The sequence below is a fragment of the Haliotis cracherodii genome, unplaced genomic scaffold (genome assembly GCF_022045235.1).
Source record: "Haliotis cracherodii isolate W230 unplaced genomic scaffold, xgHalCrac1.p SCAF_4, whole genome shotgun sequence".
NCBI lineage: Eukaryota > Metazoa > Mollusca > Gastropoda > Lepetellida > Haliotidae > Haliotis > Haliotis cracherodii.
The window spans coordinates 43,787,548-43,803,706 of NW_027266297.1; the positions used below are offsets into that span (position 1 = coordinate 43,787,548).

At 37.7% G+C, this 16,159-nt stretch overlaps 1 protein-coding gene across 1 annotated transcript; it reads right to left on the bottom strand.

The window, feature by feature from the left end:
• Window positions 1-995: 995 nt before the first annotated feature.
• Window positions 996-16,134, bottom strand: LOC139479010 (SOSS complex subunit C-like). Its single transcript, XM_071261739.1, has 5 exons — window positions 16,049-16,134; window positions 7,479-7,644; window positions 6,161-6,200; window positions 4,002-4,052; window positions 996-2,984 (listed from the first exon to the last, which is right to left on the bottom strand). Exons 1-5 carry the CDS (start codon window positions 16,077-16,079, stop codon window positions 2,886-2,888), a joined length of 387 nt encoding a protein of 128 aa, XP_071117840.1. The 5' UTR covers window positions 16,080-16,134; the 3' UTR covers window positions 996-2,885.
• Window positions 16,135-16,159: the final 25 nt, after the last annotated feature.

Below are 16,159 nucleotides of genomic sequence, written 5' to 3' on the forward strand. Positions count from 1 at the left end.
TAAAAAAAAATTCTTCTTATATTCAGAGGCATTTTAAATTGCATTGTAACAATGTACTAGTATTCAGTACAATAATGTAAAATTAAATATTTTTGGTTCTGTTATCAGTAAAATACAAGTCACCTGGACCAAGAATAATTATAGTTACATGAAGTAAGAACTTTTTAATTCCCATTTAGGAATTTTTACTGACTTTTGCTGCTGACTTTGGGCCGAATATCAGCCTCTGGGCAGGTCTAGATAAATCCCTGATAACTTCTGTATTCAATTACTGTATATTACCGATCTGGCACCTGCATAAAGTGGAAAGGTAACATAGATTGATCTTTCTATGGGACGCTAACAGGCATGATGATATAAGGGATTGGGTTTTTGTTCCAAAATCTCGAAAGGATATGTGAAATAACTGTGATCTTAATAGAGTTTGTTCACTTATTTATTGCTTTGTTTTATATGTTTATATTTTGTTAATAAACTTATTTCTTACATGAGGTGAATTCTGCAATATATTGTTCACAGGAAATTCTATGAACACAGGAGTTAATGATTCCACTGGGAATATAATTTCACTGAGTATATCAGCGTCAATAGATTTTTCCAAATCTTTCATGTTTTTAATCAAGGTGCTCGAATGACTCGATGCACTTTGTGAAGTAAGACCCGTTTTAATACAATATAGATCTTCATTATTGATCAGATCGTCTTGACTGGATGCTGCTATTTTGTTTGAAGCAAATGCAGTGATATGAGAGGTGGAACCTGATTAGTCAATAGGAGGGACATAGAAGGGACGTAACTCATAATAGAGACTGGTGGCACTATGATAGAGCCATGAAATTCCATCTAGTTCAGCAAGGGTGGAAACTGGACTTTTACAGTCAGTCAACTCCCTTGCCTCGAGAAGATGCTTCATTATGGGTCCAGGAAGGCTCATGGTTGTGAACATCATTGACATTCATCCAGCACAAAACACAAATTGTTCATAGATATTTTATTACAAAATCATCAGTCAATAATCTTAAAATGCATCCAAGGTAGTATAACATATTTAAGAATTTTTATATTTGATACAAAAAGATAAATTTCATAACACCTTTGCAAAATAAAATCTTCTCAGATATCATCAGAAAAAGAAGATATTTCTACTGCCATGGCAACATGGCTGCATTGCTTAATCCTTCGTCAGTCTCACATCCAGGTCCCGGTGCAAACGGGCGTCTATTTCACCGATGAAATCCTCCATGTCTATTTCACCAATGATAGAACATCAACACATTTCATCACTTGACTGTCGATGTCAATATCACTGTGACAGTTTCACATCACTAGGGCCCACTCACACAAAACAATCTTAGCACTACGATTATTGTAAAGGTTAAGATCACAATCTTATTTTTAAGCTTCAGCTACAATCTCTATCCATTTGCACAAAGCAATTTTAGGCTAATATCATTGTAAGCTACAAGCAACATTTCCAATTGGTCCAAACCAATCCTAACCAGCTAATATCATTGTAGTCCCTGAATCACTGACAAAATGGGATCTATACACAAAAATTATCTAATTTACATCGCCCATACATTTTGTTAAATTTTGTACAATTCGATTGAACACTTCAACAACAACGATCCAGATTTCACATTACATAAATTGTTATTTGCAATTGTGAACCACATAACTATTTAGTTGATACCATTCCCACCGACTCTATACTGAAAGAAGCGTTAAACATACTTTTTCGATAATCAAGGGAGGGATAAAAACATAAGTTGTCTGTAAGCTATAGTAATGGCTGTGACCATTTGGGTAACTTATCTTAGTTCATACAGTAAATGGGCATGGTTTCCCTCTGTATATATGCCGTCAACCGTGAAGCAATGTTCGAAATAAGACTGCCTGTAGGTTTGTGGCAGTTAGACCTTGACTCGGGCCAGTAGTTTCAAAGTTGTATGGGTCTTACCTGCAGTAAATTTACATGTCAATGTATTTGTCACAATAGGTGGCTGTTTTTAAAGTGTGGACCTGAAGAGTTTAGTCAGGGCCTGCAGCTTCTGAAGTCTGTGGGTCCTCATGGCGGCCTGACAATTGTTTTTATCTCAAGCTCGACCATGGATGACCTTGCCCAATATATACCCTTGTTGTAAACTTGCTGAGCTCCACCTACCCTGTATATTTCTCTTGTGGTACATTCATATGTATGGAGGTGTTCATTTGTACTTCAATATTTTCATAAAACATGGGTAGGGTATTTCTCCTGTTGCAATATCAAAGTCACAATTCCTAAATGAAGACAGTATCAATGCAGAAAGTCGGAGTCATTTCCTTGAATGACTTGAGACCTATTTTAAAACTACAAGGTGTTTCGGAGGGAGGTACATGTAGTATATCGTAACCGGTACCACTGTTGGTATGCACAGCAAGCTATGCACTGTTGCAGACAACTTCAGACAGGAGAGACAAGCTTAAGATATTCCTACCTCCACCATTGGAGTGAGTGAGTGAGTGAGTTTGGTTTTACGCCGCTTTTAGCAATATTCCAGCAATATCACGGCGGGGGGACACCAGAAATTGGCTTCACACATTGTACCCATGTCGGGAATCGAACTCGGGTCTTCGGCGTGACGAGCGAACGCTTTAACCACTAGGCTACCCGACCGCCCCCCACCATTGGAGACTTTGATCTTAGCTAAGATCACGATCTCAAATACAGGCAGTCTTACAATCCTGCTAAGATCGGTTTGTGCAAGTGGACTAAGACTTAGGTATGGCCATTGTAAAGATGGTTGTAAGCTCCTAAGATCAATTGCAACTAAACTTTCTTAGTGCAAGTGGGCCCAGCACAAATACTTCTAGAGCACATTTTGCCTTCAGAGTTATCCCCCCTGTCAGGACTTGGTTTCAAATCTTGGTAACACAGGAAGTATGAGATTACCAAACGACGAGTCCTGAGTGATGAAATATCCCACCGAGTTGGCATGAGCATGCTGGAAAATCAGATGATAAGAACTTAATAACATCAAGCTGTGTATGTTACTTTCCAGTTAACAATGTTCCTCATCCAATAATCACATATACATATTTTAAATATTTGTACTGGAATTTCAAGTTTATATTATCAGGAATCAAACTGAGGAATCTCACATGAGGGTACTGATCTCAATCAAGTTTCGGTATTTCCATTTTTAACGGGTTAAAGTCTTATCATGATAGTTACATTTTCAAAAATTGCACAACCGAACTTATTGTTTAAGTTTTGCTATCAACCCAAAGATTTAAGTATCTGAGGCTATATTCGTACTTAATGTGTACTTTCATAATGAATTATAGAACTTTAGATGGAGATTCACAAATTACTTCAGAGAATATTGAAAGAACGTTGGAAAAATGTTTCCGTTTACCAGTTGGAATGTAGCCAATTCTTTGAACGTAAATTCCTGCACAAAACATAAGGTTTGATTTTTATATCAGAATATCTCCTTATTCAGGTTTTGGATTGACATAATGCGTCTGTCTGACTTCAGTATGGTGTTGTGGTTGTTCCAAGTTTAAACAAGTTTAAACAAGAAAACAGGGTTTCACTATCCCCTACCTTGGGGCACATTAGAATTTTGTTTATTCATATAGCAGTGAATATAAACTATAAAAAAGGGTCTATGATATCTTGATGAAAGATGCATCATATCAAAACTCATTTTATTTCACTGTAAAGCATGTGATTAGGGCAATCAAAATATGGCTCTTCCTACTGAATGATAGCCTACACACAAGCTGGGCTTACAATTATCCTGCTCTCCGTGTGACAACGGCCACATACAGTCTTAGGGTTAGAGAAAACTTGGTTTTCAAAATATAGCTTTGATTTTTATTTTGACCAGCGACCACATAGTTTCAGAAGAAGAAATGTTTGCATTTAAAAGTTGCCTGAGGAATTGAAAGTCTGTAATACACTATGTACATGTTCTGTTTAATCCTCCCCATCCCATCCATGGAGCTGACCTCACCTGCAAGGCTGCCCTCTGCTGTGGCGTCATGTGCTGCTGGTCTACACCCATCTGAAACATCACACAACTCACTCAGGTCATCTGAAACATCTCACATCTCACTCAGATCATCTGAAATATCACACATCTCACTCAGGTAATCTGAAACATCACACATCTCACTTAGGTAATCTGAAACATCACACATCTCACTCAGATCATCTGAAACATCACACATCTCACTCAGGTAATCTGGAACATCACACATCTCACTCAGATCATCTGAAACATCACACATCTCACTCAGATCATCTGAAACATCACACATCTCACTCAGATCAATAGAAGCATCACACATCTCATTCAGGTAATCTGAAACATCACACATCTCACTCAGATCATCTGAAACATCACACATCTCACTCAGATCATCTGAAACATCACACATCTCACTCAGATCATCTGAAACATCACACATCTCACTCAGATCATCTGAAACATCACACATCTCACTCAGATCAATAGAAGCATCACACACATCACACTCAGGTAATCGGAAACATCACACATCTCACCAAGATCATCTGAAACATCACACATCTCACTCAGGTCATCTGAAACATCTCACATCTCACTCAGGTGATCTGAAACATCTCACTCAGGTCATCTGAAACATCACACATCTCACTCGAGTCATCTGAAACATCTCACTCAGGTGATCTGAAACATTCCACATCTCACTCATGTCATCTGAAACATCTCACTCAGGTGATCTGAAACATTCCACATCTCAATCAGGTAATCTGAAACATCACACATATCACACAGGTCATCTGAAACATCACACATCTCACACAGGTAATCTGAAACATCACACATCTCACTCAGGTATTCTGAAACATCACACATCTCACTCAGGTAATCTGAAACATCACACATCTCACACAGGTAATCTGAAACATCACACATCTCACTCAGGTATTCTGAAACATCACACATCTCACTCAGGTAATCTGAAACATCACACATCTCACTCAGGCAATCTGAAACATCACACATCTCACTCAGATCATCTGAAACATCACACATCTCACTCAGATCATCTGAAACATCACACATCTCACTCAGATCAATAGAAGCATCACACATCTCATTCAGGTAATCTGAAACATCACACATCTCACTCAGATCATCTGAAACATCACACATCTCACTCAGATCATCTGAAACATCACACATCTCACTCAGATCATCTGAAACATCACACACATCACACTCAGGTAACCGGAAACATCACACATCTCACCAAGATCATCTGAAACATCACACATCTCAATCAGGTCATCTGGAACATCTCACTCAGGTCATCTGAAACATCTCACTCAGGTCATCTGAAACATCACACATCTCACTCAGGTCATCTGAAACATCTCACTCAGGTCATCTGAAACATCACACATCTCACTCAGGTCATCTGAAACATCACACTCAGGTCATCTGAAACATCTCACATCTCACTCAGGTCATCTGAAACACCTCACTCAGGTCATCTGAAGCATCGCACATCTCACTCAGATCACACACATCTCACTCAGATCAACCCTTCACTTATGCTACTTTACAGGCCAACATATTCTGGTTTTATTCATGTTACTTGTTGTCCAAGTCATATCATGGCATGTAACAGTAAGTTTGACTTGTGAGGAATGCCTGAAGTGATGTAGGACATTTACAGTGAAATCTACAAGCACAAGTAGGATGCTGTCAAACCAAGAATCATCGTCAGTGAGTAGTGCCCCTGTTAAAGTCAGTGTTTGAAATAATCTTAAAACCCAACAAGACGGTCGAGCAGGTGACCCGTAAGTGTTGCCTTCCCTTTTTCGAAGTTACCTGCCCACATTCAGACATGATGAATGTTGAGAAATCGCAAATAATGAGACATATAGTGTCTTGATTCAGTGGAAATAATGCATACAACCTACAAGGAGTTATAATGAAACTGAATTGTACGTAGTCTTAACATTATCTGCCAGACAGTCAGGCAGGTGGAGGTCAATTTCATGCAGCCCGACAGAAAAGTTACCAGACATGGACAGGTGGGCAGGCGGTTATTTCAAACATTGGTTAGACTATCCACAAGGGTATAAGCTCCATATGGATATGATGTAATGTGAACTCACATGCAAGTTGGTCAGCTGTGGTTGTTGGACAGTCGGTCCTCTGAAACAGTCAGTGGGTGACATGGAATTACACATCTCTATGTACAGTACTTCAGTGTTATCATGGTTTATAGATCAAAATAACTCAAGGGGCATAGGTCGAGATATTTACCATGCTTACACTTTTAAACCATATCACCACAGGAGATTGTAACAAATCAAGGTTTTGCCAGGCAAACTAAAACTTGATAACAGGAGCATCAACTAACACAATGTGGAAACCATAGAACACCCCAGGTTACACCTACATAACTGTGGTTTTGGGGGCCTATTTTTTCAAATTATCTAACCAATAATCCTCAACAGTCGCAGGGTTACCTAATTGGTAAAACCACAGATCATAACGAAGGGGAATCAAGAGGATAGAGGCACAGATTGGAATCTTGTGGCGCCACACTGGGACATTTCAGAAGGGAGTGGGTCTGGGTTCAAATTAACCTAATCCATCATTGACACCCACTACAACTGATACACCTTCAACACATCCAGATCCAGGATACAGAACAAGGGAGTGCACAGTACCCAAGTCACATGATATGCTGACACCCACTACAACTGATACACCTTCACAGCTTTAACACATCCAGATCCAGGATACAGAACAAGGGAGTGCACAGTACCCAAGTCACATGATATGCTGACACCCACTACAACTGATACACCTTCACAGCTTTAACACATCCAGATACAGGATACAGAACAAGGGAGTGCACAGTACCTGAGTCACATGATACGCTGACACCCACTACAACTGATGCATCTACACAGCTTTAACACATCCAGATACAGGATACAGAACAAGGGAGTGCACAGTACCTGAGTCACATGATATGCTGACACCCACTACAACTGATACATCTACACAGCTTTAACACATCCAGATACAGGATACAGAACAAGGGAGTGCACAGTACCCAAGTCACATGATACGCTGACACCCACTACAACTGATACACCTTCACAGCTTTAACACATCCAGATACAGGATACAGAACAAGGGAGTGCACAGTACCTGAGTCACATGATATGCTGACACCCACTACAACTGATACATCTACACAGCTTTAACACATCCAGATACAGGATACAGAACAAGGGAGTGCACAGTACCCAAGTCACATGATACGCTGACACCCACTACAACTGATACATCTACACAGCTTTAACACATCCAGATACAGGATACAGAACAAGGGAGTGCACAGTACCCAAGTCACATGATAAGCTGACACAAAAAGTGTCTGAAAAAGGGGAGACATGCACCCAGTGAAATGCCTACCCAGCGACTACCCCGGGTAAAGCTGAAGGGGGTGGGGCTGGGTTGAGGTTGGCTGAGTTTCCTATGACTGCCCCAGCAGCTCCTGCCACGCCCCCTCCCTGAGCTGCCATCCTTAGCCTCTTTTTCTGCTCCTCAAGCTGCTCCAGAATCTTACGGTTCTGTTTCTCTGAAAATGACACAGCAAGATTTATATCTCAGCTCATTAACTGATGCTTCCACAGTTCAAGGCAAGGTAGGGTACAGTAACATATACATAACAAATACAATGCAATACATACAGTTTGGTGCATACAAATATATACAATGGTATCAGGGATCTGCTTATTCAATATGGATTGTCTGTTCTCGTATCTATGGAAGACAAATGTACATACATTTCTTAGGAAAGTTTTATTTTTCTAACAAAATGGTTTTCAATTAAATCATATTGGGTTTATGGCAGTATATGTTGGGGAGATAACTCAGTCTTAAATTATCATAGCATGCATATATTATTCATGATATTCATCTTCTATTCCAAGATTAGATTTGACAAATTTGTAATGACAGATCAATATTCTACCATCGTCATCATTAACTGTAAAATGTTTCTACATTTTCTCTCAGTTATACCATTAAGGAATAGTTTAGGTTTCAATTGACTCTTCAATATATTCTTTAGACATGTTAGACATACAATATCTTGAGCTACATTGAAGAGTACTGTTCTGGCAGTTGTGAAGGACATATTGATAGCTACATTCTTTAAGATTCTAAGGAAGGCATTTGTTTCCTTAATAGTTTGGGAGATCCACACAAATCCTAAATTGTGCTCAAACAAAATATGACGTATCAGTGAAGATTAACTGTCATGGTACATAAGCATATTGTTTACACTTTGGAGGATACCAACTTTATGCTTTTCAGTAAGTTTCAAACATTATTTTAAATCTTGGGACACAGAATTTATATGAAGTGATTGCCATAAACTGGTATCATAAATTAAAATTACAATAATGTACAATGTTTCCCTCCTGCCATTGTAACTAATCATTTTAACATTAGACCACACATTCTTTTTATATTTTCATGGGCCCGACACCCCTACTGAGAAGCAGCTGGATAAAATATGAATTAAACATAAAAATATGCATTTTTTATTATGTTGGTTGGTTGGTTTGTTGTTTCACGCCACACTCAGCAATATTTCAGCTATATGACAGTGGTCTGTAAATAATCAAGTCTGGACCAGATAATCCAGTGATTAATATCACAAGCATCGATCCACGCAATTGGGATCGATGACATGCATCAATCAAGTCAGCGAGCCTGACTAACCGATCTCCTATGATAAGCATAGTCGCCTATTATGGCATAGCATGGGTTGCTGAAGATCTATTCTACCCCGGATCTTCATGGATCATTTTTTATTATGACTCTTGCTAGTAATATAGACCCTCAATAAAAAATGTTAATTATTGATTCCATGTGTACATCACTATCAGTGGTTCAAGAAGCCAGCTGCAGTTTTAACTCAGTGTGTGTGTTCATGGATGGGAGGCTGCTTGTACTAGTCCAGACTAATGTTGATTTATAGTGCTACCCTACTGAGATACCATGACATAGTTTAACATGAATACTCCACTCAGACACAGTACTAGGACCCCGAGCTGACCAGTCCTTGTTTCAGCCCCTTAATGCCGAGTGCCAGGCAGGGTAACAACAAGTACCATCATTTAATGTACTTTGGTATGCGCCCAGCAGTCAAACCCCGACCTTCCGTTCTCCGGGGAAAAAGCTCTTCCACTAGACCACGGAGGTGGTGACGATTTAAAGGACCCTCTCATACGAACACAACAAACTTGATTACAAACGTCTAATTTGATAACAGCATCAGTAAAAAGGTCTTTCAAAAACTAGTTTATGCTAATGTGTTTAATAACGTCCTGTCTTAATAAACATGATGAACCGACATCATCTCAAACTGACTGGCCTTGAGAACAGGTAAAGATAAACAGATACATGGTACATGTAGTAACAAGCAGAAAAAATGTGACAATGTCAAGGTTCAATAATTTCATAAATATTTACAGAATTTCATTTATATTTTGCACAAATCTTCTCACAAAGAATGTCTTGTACACACTGACTGATGCCCCAGTCCTTTCAACATTATCTTTCATCACCTGCCCAAAATGTTTTTATCAGATTGAGATTAGGTGAATTTTCAAGACAGTCATGTGATTCGTATCCAGCCACTGCTATCTGATGTCTGCCATTCACACAGAAAGTCGGCCAATGTCCTGCTCCCGGCCTTCACTCAGCACTTTCACCTGCTTCAAATATGACCACACTTTTCTGAGTAGCCTTGTCAAGTTTGCAATATTTCTGGCCATCACACACCAGATTCACATGAAGCCAATATTCCAGTTTTCCTGTTTACTTTTTTCATTGTCACCTTCATTTTGAGAGTAACAGGGGAGATAATCAATGCCTTAACATGGCAAAACACGCACATTTTGCACCGCTTCATGCATGGTTTTAATTTACAACATCAAGTCAAAAATGAAATTCTTTTGTCACATTTTTTCTCCTTTGTGCTATATGTGCACATAGACACAAATCCCAAACAGAAACCACACCAGATATATCACTGTATATTATGAACAGTCTTACCGTAGGAGTGACAGGATGATGAGAAGTGATTATTATAGCAATCCCCAAAAAATATCCATAAATATTCTCAGGATATTTATATTGCCACAATCACATATGAGGTACAATATCCTGAAACGATTCTGTATCTGGGCCTGGCATATAGACTGATAATGATATTCGTCAACAGTTACATTTGTACAGAGAGGATCCAAGTCATCACTCAGAATTGCAGCAATATGATAATACCCTGAGAAGTCAGGTAGAAGAAAACCAAGTTTTCAGGCGAAGACTTAGCAGTTATATCAAATGCAGGGTGTAATTATCCCATAGATAAGAAATATGGGCCCTGGCTTTGGTGATTCTTTATTCAACTAGCAGACAAGGAAATACTGTACCATTATCTATAAAATAATCTACTCACCAAACATGCCAAATGGACTTGAAATGTTGAGAAATTCCAAACCCACAACAATTCTCTGTCGTTTTCTTCTTTTTTTCCCCAGATCCACTCTATCACTTCTTACCAAACAAAAACATTCTTTTGTTTTGTTACATAAACACACCTGCATTAAATGACACAAGAAGTATGTCTTGTCCTGAACTCTTCCCAATCCATGCACCAAAGTAAATGTTCATGACCACCATAAGCATGATAAGTATGATAATAATGTAACAGCTCATATATGAAACATCCCTACATCACTATCCCTTTTCTGAATGTTAGGCTGATAAAGTCTTGGTTTTCTGGTCAATCGATTGAGGGAGTTGTTTACAACACTACCTTCGACAGGCTTTCTGTTACCATGGTTACATCATGGCTTGGAGTAAATCCAAGGTGATGCAGTTTGTTGATGAACATATGCAAGAGAATAAGGCTGAGAAATCTTTGGATCATAACTGGAGCAAATTTGGAATTCATGGTCAGCGGATCCTGGTATGGCTAAGGGATACAACTTTTTATGCACCCACACAGCTTTTAATGACAAACTGCTTCAACTAGAAACATGACAGGTCATATTTCCACCTGTTAATATTTGACAAGCTTGGGATCCAGTTGTTTCTATCAACCTTACAGGTAACTATAACTTATCATGGTTATATGATATGATATGAACAAGTTCCACACAAGCAAATAAACATGAAACATCTCACGTGATGCAAGTTCTGAAGAAAAAATAAAACGGGATTACCATCATGATCCTGTTTTCATGACCACATGCCACTGGTTGTAAGGTTAATATACACGCAATACCGTATTCGACGTAATAATCACCCACGGCGTATTTGCTAATATATTGGCTAATGAGCAATCCCATTTAGCACCCCTTCTGATTGATCAATGTACACAAGACTTACTTATTCATGTATAATACGCACTCGTGTGTAATATGCACCCTTATTTGTGGGCTTTTAAATTCTGGAAACATATATCTGTCGTATATAAACATTTCAGGCTGTCAGCATAGACCATGAAATTTATCTTTCAACTCTGTTTTTTCAACAAAATAATATTCTAATAAGAGCCCCCTATTTCTAATTTTGAAAGCGCCCTGTGCGCTTATTACGTCGAAGACAGTATATGTGTTTGAAGACGTAATTATAATGTAAAGATTATATAAGATTAAAATAAAAAATAAGGTGGGAAGGGCATGGGGGTGGGGGTTTGGTTTGTTGGCTGGGACTGTTTTTCCAATAAATTGTTCCTGTATACATGTTATAAATAGTAGGAGTGTGACGATAAACTGAAATATTGCTATATTGCTATTGGTAAGCACTTAAAGTCAATAAAATGATTGTTAAATCAGTTTTCAATTAAGATTTTCGATTTCAGTTAAGAATAGAGATAGTTTTGATTGTATTTACCATATCAATAAAATACATGCATTGCTGTTCAAACTTGTTTTTCTTTTGATCATTAGTGGTAGTAATTTACACATGGTAATGTGGAAGTTTCTTTTTCTTAAATTATTAGGGTAAAGAAAAACAAATCAGTCATATCTAAAACTTAATTTTTTTTATTTGTTGTTATGGTTATCACATTCAAAAGAAACTTCAGTTCCAAAGTTTAATTCAACTCTAAAATCCATCTAAAATTATACACTGAAAACTATCGATATTTATCGCAATAGCTGCTTGCAATATCAATAGTTATTGCAATAGTTACTTTCAATATCAATAGTTATCGCAATAGTGATTTCCAGACCAATAGTCACCCTAACAAATAGGGTAAAAATCATTTGTACTCCACAAAACACAAATTGTACACTGTGCATGCTGGACGCCCTGAAAAACATATGTTGTGACAAAACTCAAACTGTTCCTGTTGCAATGTCTGGATCATTGACTGCATCAATGAATGTATGAATGTAAGGATGATCAAAGGTAAGGACGTTTATCAGGCCAATCCATATCGCACTGATGTGTGGATCTCACTTCACTGATCTTTCACGGGTCTTTGATCCTTACGGTTTGTTGTGTTAGGGTTAAGGTGGGTTAACTATAACTATATTCATAACCCTTGGATCCCCTTTCTGATTGAGCACAATCAATAATGATGACTCCTTGACAGTGATAGAAACTGTTTTAGTCCACTAGTAATTATAATGATAAAACATATAGAAAACCCCTTGATAATGGCAAATATTCACTAGTCCTTGTGATAACTTAACTATTGGGCAGTTTGGCAAGGACTACAGGATTACTGCCAATTTCATACGTTGCTTGAATGCAAACCAACCTTGGCAATGTTGGAAAAGTTAATTTTGGATCGTTCGGCCATTGCGTTTATCTGTGTTCCCGAACACTATCTATGGGGAACAACTCACTTGATACTAAAAAGTAACGTCAAAATGACGACGTCATCAAGTTGCGAGCACATGTTTGAATCTCCAGAAATGATGCCATAATAGAACAATGTTTTATCATGAAATAAACCACGCTTCGCTCTTCATTGGGTTTTTTCAATTTATCTTGTAGCTATCTTATAGCTAGATTTAGAAACTGTGCTGTCTAGAATAGTTTTTGAATAAAATGAACCTGTAGTTGAAATATTTCTTTCTCATGAAGAATATGAACAATAACACAGGTCGCATATAACACCTAATATACCCCTAGTTTACTATGTGATCTATTTGTGGTTACTATATTCCGTTTCTCATTTTATATCAGTACACACCGTCCCTTAGAAACAGTTATTGGATTTGCACTGAATTTACAGCACACTTCTACATCTCCAATTAGCTCTAAATCATAAAGTATTTTTAAAACATATCAGATTCTCCTTAATCACTTATATCTACTCCAAATACATATGCTTTATTTCATCAAAACAAAACTTTGATTCTAGATTGAAAAAAACAAAATCGGTACAAGGTTTGAATCTAAAATTGGTGCCCACCTCAAAATCGACAACATTTTTTGTTTTCGATCTGGAATACTTATTTAAAGTTCCCTTTCAGTTAAATATAGCATATGTATTTGGAGGTAATTGATTTAGGAAGTAAATATGTTGGTAGTATTGCACTTTAAAGGGGCTCTGATCTAAAGCAATTCCCCAGGACTGGTTGTTGCCTTTGTTATTGTTTTTCTCCATGAGTACCCGGATGATACATGCAGAAATCTAGTCTAGTTCGCAACCTGTGCTGTGCGCTTATGTAAGCGCATTTGTCACTTTTATTGACATTATAAGGGTGTATGGTCACACTGATCAACAAAATGAAAAACAGTTTGGGAAATAATAAGGAAATGTAGGTATACCCTTTGTGGGTAGCATTGGTAATGGTGACAAAGTTTTTGATAAGTCACTTGTTTGATAATTGTGCGATTTTCATTTACACTATTTTGACTTGCAACACAAAGTATGACACCTAAGCATTGCTTATTTTATCGTGTTTTCACTTAGGAAATTTATTAAACGCCTAAATATTCAGTTATCTTACAAACTGACTGAAAAATATGTCCATCCGTATTATAATGATAACAAATTCCAAACATTTTCATGTTTAACATGTATAATATCATCACCATGTGACTGAAAATGTTAGGATTAAAAGTACATTTCTTTATTGTTTGGCTTCTAATCCTTGCATAATTAATCTATTGTGATGTTTTTAAGCCCTTTAACCTTCTTAATCATTTTTAGTCAATCTGTTAAATAAATGGACACATCTTTCAGTCAATTTGTAAAACGACTGAAATATTTAGACATTTTATAAACACTGATAAATTGCCTGAGTATATCACATTTTACAAATTGACTGTAATATATACACGCTTACAAAGCAAAAGACTTGTGAAAACAACGTCTATCGCGCCTCGAAGAATTTCCCAACAAGACAAAGAGGAACAAGAATGAATCTGTTCAATGCTACAGCAAATGAATGAAAACATAATGGAAACATCATTATTACAACCTACCAAAATTATATGTATAATTCTAGGCAGCGTCCTTGTTAGAGGAATGTATCCGTGAATATCCACATAAAGGAACAATGTCCCGTACATCTGCAGCTGTACAAAGAAACTTATTTGATGCCACATGTCTCTGTAACTATTATATATTTCAAAATATATACATGTATATCGTTCCGGTACATGATAACCCGTGTTCGTTTCTCAACTGATCACCTAGTTTGTTTCAGGGCTTTCACATAGGTGTCAAGTCTCAAATGTCAGCTGAGAAAGCCCACCTGAGAACTATTTTCATAATGTCCGCTGTTCTTAATAAAATCCATTGGGTTAGATAACAATGACCAATCAACGTATTATCGGTTAACCCTTTTAACAAAGTATGTTGTTTTTACATCGGCACTGCACACCATGATATGAGTGTATTCTCTTTGCTTTAGTAAACCTAGACCTACACTTACTTTTGACATATCCGCTGTGCAAGATAACAGTGATTAATCAATCAACATATTTTCTGTTAATCCTTTGATGGCTAGGAATAATCCGTTGATTTAGAAAAAAGCAAATCAACTGATCATTCATCTCTTGCTGGGCTGCCACATGCATATTACCTAACACATTTCACCTCACTACAAACATGACAAACCTGGATTTAGATTGAATAATTACCCCGGACACAAGAAATGACAAATGTCTAGTGTGAGACAGCCGAGAAGAAGCCAGAGATTAGTGCCCCTTTAACAGGTACACTTTTCCAGATTTCAATAATTGCTGCATGTAGGTTTGACCTCATGTTGCTAGCTTGAAGCGAAGGTAGGCTAATGAGTTAATCTTAGTAGCCAACACTTAACCAGGACACCACAGGTGCTATCACTAATAATTGGTGCTCGTTTACCAAGTGATCATGGACTGATTGTTAACCTTCATGTGCTTCCCCAAGAAAATCAAAACTTGATTAGTAATGTACAGATTTTCCTCAAATAACATATGATTAATTCCGTAAAAAGATACATAACCCATAGCCTAAACTAAGAACTAATCCCAAGAGTTATAAACAGGTGCCGAACCCTAAGGATCGCGAAATGGTGTTTGATCGAAAGGGCTAAGGCTACACTTGGGGATTACCTACCCTAACATAACCCTGAGGATCAAAGAGGCACGCGAGATCTGTGAAGGGAGATCGACAACCGGCAGCCTGTGCCGCTATAAGTTGCGACCGGTAACCTGCAATGCTGCCATTTTTTATGATTTAAACCCAATCGAAGATTTAGAAGTAAGATATAAATCCTACAAAATACATGCTCTAGCTGTTCTTACGTGACTATCCTAGTAGTGACACCATTTTTCATATAAGTTTATAAGATTTGAACCATCAACACAACAACATGGGATTCAGCATACTGACGCAAGTTTGTGAACGAAAACTGTGCCACTTGAACGTGAAGCCATAGTACTGGTTTCTAGCTCTATTACAGATGATTACAAAGGCCCAATCAACGAAAGAAATAGGATTTTAGTTCACAGACCTTGACCGGTATGTGGAGCTTGGAAGGCCATTGCAATTGCAACTTAATCAAAGAATTAATTCCTGATTACAGTGACAAGTGCCCGTTTACTCTAGGCCGCTTATATCAATG

Excerpts from the sequence above, each read along its gene's own strand:
- LOC139479010 (XM_071261739.1), bottom strand. The coding sequence starts at position 16,079 with ATGGCCTTCCAAGCTCCACATACCGGTCAAG. Across the intron at positions 6,201-7,478 it reads TTACCCGGGGTAGTCGCTGG|AGGACCGACTGTCCAACAAC; the intron begins GTAGGCATTTCA and ends TGACTGTTTCAG. Across the intron at positions 4,053-6,160 it reads CACAGCTGACCAACTTGCAT|ATGGGTGTAGACCAGCAGCA; the intron begins GTGAGTTCACAT and ends GTGATGTTTCAG.